The sequence below is a fragment of the Pseudorasbora parva genome, chromosome 9 (assembly GCF_024679245.1).
Source record: "Pseudorasbora parva isolate DD20220531a chromosome 9, ASM2467924v1, whole genome shotgun sequence".
Taxonomy (NCBI): Eukaryota; Metazoa; Chordata; class Actinopteri; order Cypriniformes; family Gobionidae; genus Pseudorasbora; species Pseudorasbora parva.
The window spans coordinates 35,816,647-35,825,013 of record NC_090180.1 but is presented as its reverse complement, the minus strand read 5'-3'; the positions used below and the strand labels follow the sequence as shown (position 1 = coordinate 35,825,013).

The 8,367-nt window shown below is 41.0% G+C and overlaps 1 protein-coding gene across 1 annotated transcript; it reads left to right on the top strand.

Moving 5' to 3' along the window:
* Positions 1-3,265: 3,265 nt before the first annotated feature.
* si:ch211-119o8.6 (uncharacterized protein LOC556659 homolog) lies at positions 3,266-7,090 on the top strand. Its single transcript, XM_067453264.1, has 4 exons — positions 3,266-3,672; positions 4,320-4,505; positions 4,875-4,897; positions 5,015-7,090. The coding sequence occupies exons 1-4, from the start codon at positions 3,388-3,390 to the stop codon at positions 6,729-6,731; spliced, it is 2,211 nt and encodes a 736-aa protein (XP_067309365.1). The 5' UTR covers positions 3,266-3,387; the 3' UTR covers positions 6,732-7,090.
* Positions 7,091-8,367: the final 1,277 nt, after the last annotated feature.

Below are 8,367 nucleotides of genomic sequence, written 5' to 3'. Positions count from 1 at the left end.
TGATTTGTCCTGTCATAACGTTGTTTTTGAAAATTTTAAATATAGAATCCTTTAGTAACAAGGTTCCTTCACGCATACAAGTGTGCATATTATATAAAGATTAATCAGATACTGTTTTATTTTTTAATTGAATATAATATACAATACTAATAAATAAATAAATAAATACATGTGTACATCCATACACAATGACGGATAACATTGTGCAGGTGTTAACATAATACTGAGAGGTGAAGTGAATAACACTGATTATCTCTTCATCATGCCACCTTAGTGGGTGGGATATGTTAGGCTGCAAGTAAACATTTTGTACTCAGTTGACGTGTTAATAAAAACGGAAAAATGGGCAAGCACAAGGATTTGACTTTGACAAGGGACGAATTGTGATAGCTAGAGTACTGGGTCAGAGCAAAACTACAGCTCTTGTGGGGTGTTCCCGGTCTGCAGTGGTCTGTATCTATCAAAAGTGGTCCAAGGAAGGAGCAGAGGTGAACCGGAGACAGGGTCATGACTCATAGGTGGCCAAGGCTCAGTGATGCACGAGGGGAACGAAGGCTGTCCCGTGTGGTCTGGTCAAACAGACGAGCTACTCCAGCTCAAATTGCTCAAGTTAAAGCTGGTTCTGATAGAAAGCTGTCAGAATACACAGTGCATCGCAGTTTGTTGTGTATGGGGCTGCATACCAGTCAGGGTGCCGGTGCTTACGCTGTCCACCTCAGAAAGCGATACATTTAATCATTTAGCAGGCGCTTTTATCCAAAGCGACTTACAAAAAGGGGAGAGTAATAGAAGCAACGAAACAAACAAGGCCAACAACCTGCAAGAGCTGTAAGAATTCTCAGTTAATCGAGCACAGTACACAATTTTTGTTGTTGACAAAAACAGAATATTTAATTGGATAGTTAAGTGCTAGTCTTTATTGGTCAGGTGCAATTGGAAAAGATGTCTTAAGATGTTTTTTTTTTTTAAAAATGGCTACCGACTCGGCAGCACGAATTGAGATTGGCAGGTCATTCCACCGGGTGGGAACGGTCCAGGAAAATATCCGTGAGAGTTTGGAACCACGAGGCGCCATTCACGCACAGAACGCAAGCTTCGCAACATACCCCTTTGGTATGGAACCACGAGGCGCTGTTCACTCGCAGAACGCAAGCTCCTGGAGGGTGTGTAAGTCTGAACAAGCGAGTCTGGGTATATTGGTGCAGAACCAGTATCTTGAATTTGACGCGAGCTGCCATTGGCAGCCAGTGCAGTCTGATGAAGAGAGGTGTGCCGTGCGATCTCTTCTGCTCATTAAAGACCACTCTCGCCGCTGCATTCTGGATCAGTTGCAAGGGTTTGATAGTGCATGATGGAAAGCCAGCAAGAAGAGCATTACAATAGTCCAGTCTGGAGAGAACAAGAGATTGGACCAGGAGTTGTGTGGCCTGTTCTGATAGGAAGGGTCTGATCTTTCTAATGTTGTATAAGGCAAATCTGCAGGACCGGGCTGTTGCAGTAATGTGGTCAGTGAATTTTAAATGGTCATCAATCCCAACTCCAAGGTTCCTGGCTGTCCTGGATGGAGTTATGGTTGATGAACCAATCTGAATGGAGAAATTTTGATGAAGTGCTGGGTTGGTTGAGACAACAAGTAATTCTGTCTTTGCCAGATTAAGTTGAAGGTGATGCTCCTTCATCCAGTCAGAAATGTCTGTTAGACCGGCAGCGATACGAACTGACTGTAGGATCATCTGGTTGAAAAGAGAAGTAGAGTTGAGTGCAGAGCTTCACCACAGCACAGCTTCAGGGGTCTAGTGGAGTCCATACCTCAACAGGTCAGGGCTGTTTTGGAAGCAAAAGGGGGGCCAACACAATATTAGGACATAATAATGCCTGATCTGTGTATATTTATAAATAAGTATTATTTAATAATCGTTTAAAAAATGTAATATGTGTTTTAAACAAGCAATCTGGTATAGCAGAGCCACATCAAATTAAATAAAAATTTAATAAAGTTGCACCTATATCAGGGTTATTCAAAGTTGCCTGAACACATTTGCCTAGAAGACCTTGATAAGATGGTTCAGGTGTGTTTAATTGGGGTTGTAAATAAACTTTTCAGGAAAGTAGCCCTCCGGGAGCAGAATTGGACACCCTGACCTATATACAATTAGATAAAGGACAAAATACAGTTCAATTAATAATAGTAAAAACATGAAATGAAAAAAAATGAATGATTATCTTAAAGTGGCCTCTCTCTTAAAAAAACCCGTTAATGCTATCCTATTAAATGACTATATGTATCAGCTAGTCATTTTGAATGTCAAATTAAATTGAAATTAAATCTCACTGTGTAATAACTGAGTAACCTTTGTCTCACCTGGAACAATAGGATTTTTCGCTTCAATTAACATTCTAGGAATACTGTGAAATGACTTGTGCCATCAAATGTTTGAAACATGTACTGAAATGCAGTAAAACGACAGTCTATACAGCAACAATGTACCTGTTTTGCCTTTGATGTTACTGTTGAGGCTATCCTGTAAGCCTCGGCGTGGATGGCGTGGTGTTCTCAACTCATAGCAACAGGAATCCAAGCTCAGACGTTAGCTTTCTTTTTGTCTTTTATTATAAAAGTAAAAATAGTATTTTCCATCGAATGGCTCCACCCAGTATGGCTACAAACAAGTGTTGTTGAGCTGTTGGTGGAAAGGGTGTTCACGGCTATGGTAAGAACCGTGTGTTCCCCGCCGTCTACACCTTGTCTAACTAAATGACCACACCTGTAAATATACTCAACTCTCGGTGAAGTGCCACGCCTAGTGCAATGCTCCCTCTAGTGGCTAAAATAGGAAATAAAATTAACCTGTCTTAAAGTGAGTATAAATGGCTCCTAGAGTTACAGAGGGGGGAAAAAACATAAATGGTTTCCCTCCGTTCTTATCTATGCTGATAAAATCTGTACATCCTGCTTCTGTTATTCTGGCTAAATATGATGGAGGTTCTAAGCATTTCAAGCTTTATTGCAAATGAATGAAACGGCAAGCAACATTATGATCTGCAGTACTGTTCTATCTGCAGTAAAGGAAACATTTATGTCAGTTAGTGGCCCAAAAATAAAAAATAGTATCAATTTACTTCCTTGTATCCTTGATACCTTGTATCTTTCTCTGAGATCATTCATTAAATGGCATCCTGTCCATTAGATGGAGCCAGTGCTTCTAATTGATTACTATTTATCAGTTGAACTCATTCAGCAGGCCAAAGAGGAAGAACAGAGAGAGTTTTGAAGAAAAGACAGAGCTGTCTTTTGTGGCACACTTTAAACCAAACTTACTAAACAACTAGTTTATAAAAATATGATTACCATCACATAATTGTTCATCTTGATTGAAGTGGGACAATATGGCTGCCACCCCGCCCATTCCTGTCACAGATTCTGCCTGCTTTCTTTGCACTTATTCTATAAAAGAGTCTGTTGTTCTAAGATGTTGCCACAGTTTGTGCAAAAACTGTGTACAAAGCTACTGGGAGCTCAACAAGTCCCTGGAGTGTCCTGTTTGTTTGAGGGAAACACGCTGTTCTGTTCTTCTACATCATTTAAGTATTTCTCGCTCTTCCTCAGAGGATGAATCCTCTCAAGACAGCGACTTCAAACCACACCATGTGGGAAATGCAGAAAGTGGAATGGTGAGTGAGCTGCACTTTTAACTTTGATCTGGAAATATAACTTAGGCTAAAGGATCTGCTCTAATCCAGTTATACATTGGACAAACTGCCTTCTTATTAAAACAGCTAAGTAGGAGAGCAAAACATCTGATTTAATTAAAGAGTGCATCTTTATAATATGTTAAACTAATATGTTTGCCTTTTATGGAATAAATAGTTGTAGTAGAAGTATTTTTTACCTAGTAGATTGCTATAATTTTTTACTATCACTAAGTCAGTTAAAGCTCTTTCCAGACAAAGTCAGAAGCGGGAATACTTGAGATAAAATATCCCTAGATTACAGACAACTCACATTTCTCCTGCTTCCCCTTGAAAATTACCAGTGGAATTGGTAATTGCCAATTGCCAAAAAGTCACTGTCATATTGTTAATTTGTCAAATGAAGTCAAATTATGCCTTTCCCTGAAGTTGGGGATGATCAGTCTGTCGGATTTCTGTTCCTGTGGTTGTTTTCAAGTAGGAGGTGGGAGAATGTTCTGAGACGTTTAGTAGTGTATGAGTCACCGTTGACAAAATGATAAAATGCATACTTGGAATACAAAGTAAGTTGCTTTGGATAAAAGAGTTTTCCCATGGATAAATGTAAATGTCTATGCTAACACCAACAGCAGTCAGTAAAGGAGCTATCCGAGATAATGAGCACTATGGCCAGCATAAAGACAGAAGACGACATTAGTACCATGGTCCAGATGTTGATGGAGGTCAAATATGAACCGACTGAAAAAAACATATCAGCAAACATAGAAGAAAACCTCCTAAACGGACATACAAATGAGGACATTGGCTCTGTAAAGGTAAGACGTCAAATGTATCAGCAGCATATACCTTACTAGATAAGAACACATTTTCAAACATGTTATGTTTTATTAACAAAGTACAGGAGGGACACGTTCAAATTGCCTATCCAATCAGCACGAGACAAGGCCTATAAAAACATAGCCGACTCATGTTTCTCGACAGTTTTTCGTATCCCTCTACCACCCTGTCTCCTCAACCTCACCTGGTTACTTTCCTAGCCAGGGACATGGGGGGAGTATAGGGTTTGAGCCAAATTCTGAGCTCCGAGCCCTCTCTTCAGACAGCACACCAAATATGCATAATCTTTACTCTATCTGATTATTTGTAGATGTGAACATGTTTTGTTTTTGTTTGTTTTTTTAAAGATGGAGCAGTCCAATGAAACCAGGTGAGTGTCCCATCTTCTTATGAAATTGCAACTATTTCTCGTTAGCACATTTGAAATAAGAGATGTAAAACCAGCCTCTAAAAAAGCCTTTGATTTAAACATCATTGTCTGCTTTAGAGATGAGGAAATGCATACAGACATAATGCCCACACCCAGTTCTGTCTTAGTGGAACCCAATGACTCTAGAGAGAATCCTGGTCCACCACCCACAATTACTTGTAGATCATTAAGATCCAACCTTTGCTCAAAATGCGGCAAGAGCTTCAAAAGAAAGTCAGACCTCAAAGTCCATGAGAAGGTGCACTCCTTGAAGAAGTCACACCAGTGCTCCACTTGCGGAAAGAGTTACGTCGGTAAACATGAGCTTTCCATGCACATGCGGCTACATACCGGTGAGAAGGTGTTGGCCTGCCCTTATTGCAAGAAAAAGTTTGTCAGGGAAAGCGGATTGAAATCCCACTTGAGGAGCCACACGGGGGAGAAGCCATTCTCTTGCTCGCAATGTGGGAAAAGCTTTTCTCGAAGAAGTACCCTAAATACTCACATGCGGTTACACCTAGGCACCCTGCCCCACCAGTGCGATCATTGCGGGAAGCTTTTCAACACTGCGGCAGCTATGAGAGTCCACAGGGCAACCCATACCGGAGAGAGGCCCTTTCCGTGTCCGCAATGTGACAAAAAGTTCATCAATAAAGCTGACCTGGATGTACACCTGAATAGCCACGCAGGAAACAAGCCATTCAGCTGTTCAGTGTGTGGAAAGGGTTTCCTGAGGAAGCAAGAACTCAACGTCCATCAAACCATTCACCAAGAGAAACGTACATTTTATTGCACACACTGCGAGAGCAGCTTCAAAAGGATGAGCCACCTCACATCGCACCTGAAGATCCATTGCTCCGACGCCCCTTACAAATGCGCACACTGCAGCAGATCCTTCAAACATCCCAACAGCCTCAAATTGCATGAGCGTCTTCACACCGGAGAGAAACCCTACAGTTGTGAACACTGCGGAAAACGGTTCCCGTCATCGGGAGAGCGCTCTAGACACCTGGCCGTCCATTCTGAGGAGAAACCGTACAAGTGCCCGAAGTGTGACAAGCGCTTTCGCTTCAGGAGCGGTATAAGATCCCACCAGGTCACACACACTGGAGAAAGACCTTTCCACTGCAAGAAGTGCGGTCAGAGCTTCGCTAGGCTTGCAAATCTCAAAACGCATAAGGTGGTGCACACCGACGAAAGACGTCACAGCTGTTCACAGTGCGGCATGACCTTCAAGTCCACTTCTACTCTTAGGAGCCACCTGATAATCCACTCCAGCAAGTCCCTAAACTGCAGCACCTGTGGCAAAACCTTCACCCGCCAGGACACCTTCAAAAGACATCAAGACATTCATGCAGGGATCAAAGTCCACAAGTGCTCAAAGTGTGGCAAATGCCTGAGCTCAGCAAGTTGCCTGAAGCTGCACATGCAGGGTCACTCCGGGAAGAAGAAAATGTACCACTGCGATGAATGCGAAAAGAGCTTCAGTTCCACGTCCTATCTGCAAAAGCACCGGCAGATCGCACACACCAACGAGAAGCCGTACGTTTGCTTTGAGTGCGGGGAGAGCTTTAACACAGACGGGAAGCTAGTTACTCACCAGCTACAGCATTCACCACAGATGGAGCATGTTTGCTCCCATTGTGGGAAGAAGTTTGCTCGGAAAGAGACTTTAAGACGGCATGAGAAGACGCACTCTGAAGAAAGGCCTCACCAGTGCTCAGAGTGTGGGATAGGATTTACGAGAAGCTATCAACTAAAACAGCATCGCAGAAAGCATGCGGAGACCATTTAAATGGATGTAATTGTTTGATTTTGAGTTTTGTTGGTGAAATGAGTTGCTACTTAATCATTGTAGCCTGTTAATTTGCAAAAGATTGCTTTGAATAACATTTTCTTTTGTCCATGCATTTTTGGTCCCCACTTGAGTTGATCTGAATGGCACTTTGTAGTAGCGGCACTAGATGGCAGTCTGTGCTTTGAGACAGAACTCAAGAGTCAACTGTGGTACTAAAAAGGCTCTGTTGCACAACATTCTCTAAAATCATGAAGACTAAAGGCATTTCTATGTTAAAGTAAAAGATAGGAGAAAATATGTTATGTTGTGTTTTTGTTTTGTTTCAGTGTTATGTCATTAAAGACAATTATGTATCACGATGTGATGGGCTTTTTATAAAAACTAGCGACTGTTAAAAAACTCAAAAATGACATTTCAATGACTAAAAGATCTAAAAAAATCCACATTTAAAACAACACCTTATGTTTGGTTTGCCACTTTCCCTTTCAAAATGAGTATACATAAGAAGTAATGGACAACAGTCCATGTGCCTGAAAATGAAATTGGATTTTAATGCAAATGGCAGTTTCAGCAATATCAGCCAGAGGCAAGGACTATAGCCCAGTAATTTTAATATACTTACTTTTTTTTGAAGCTGTCTTTACATTAACCTGCTCTTGTACCCGAAGGGTATAAAAATTCCATGCGCCGTGAAGAGGAATCATATAAACTTCTATTAGAGTTTGAGTCAGTGTTGCAAATCGGATATTTGATTGGATATTTTATGTATATATTTAATTTGTATCTAGTTTAGCTTTTTCCCTCAAGCACAGCACTGTATAACACTAGCTCTTGATTGTACATTGTGCTTTTTAATAGCTCACTTGATATACAATTCAAAGCAGAACAGGTAGCTAAAAAATGTCTTTAAAGGTACTGTGCTGAAAATAGTCTGAAATTATATATATTCATGATAATGATAGTGTTCATGCTTTCTGAAAAGCCACTGTGAGTTCAGCATCGGGCTCAACTAGCTCTTTCCATTTTCTGTTTATTTTTCATAGATTTTTTTCTTTTTAACCAATCAAGCGTTTGTACGGTATGTCTATTCCCATTTGATCATGTTGATGTTTGCAGACTCAGATTCCACTCCAGCAATTTCATTCCCAGTCGAACAAATAAACATAGTAAGAAATTCGAAGTCTGGTCAGGGGAGAGTCACACTCTGTCTCCCTGACAACAGTCGCTAGGCAACTAACATTTGTCATCCCTTCTCTTTCTTACCTCATGTCCCGTTTCCAACAATCTGCCTTTAGAGTGAAGCCATCAAAACCTTTCAAATACAAATATAGTTCCTCACCTTAAGGCGCTGACTGCTTACTTTCAAGAATCATTTGGACATCATCACAATTGCGGGGACAAATGTCAAGACACATGCTGGGGTATCATAACAAATTGTCTTTATTCTCTCATTTTCAGAGACAGAGTGGATAACATTCATCAATAGTGAGAAACAAGTGAATGGTGCTGCCATGTTTGACCTTGGAACGTTTCCAGAACGTTGTGGTTTCATTGTTGTTGCATAAGCCTGTGTGGCCAGCCCCCACAGAAATGCTTGGTCCTATGGCATATTAAGTGGATTCCATGAGATAAT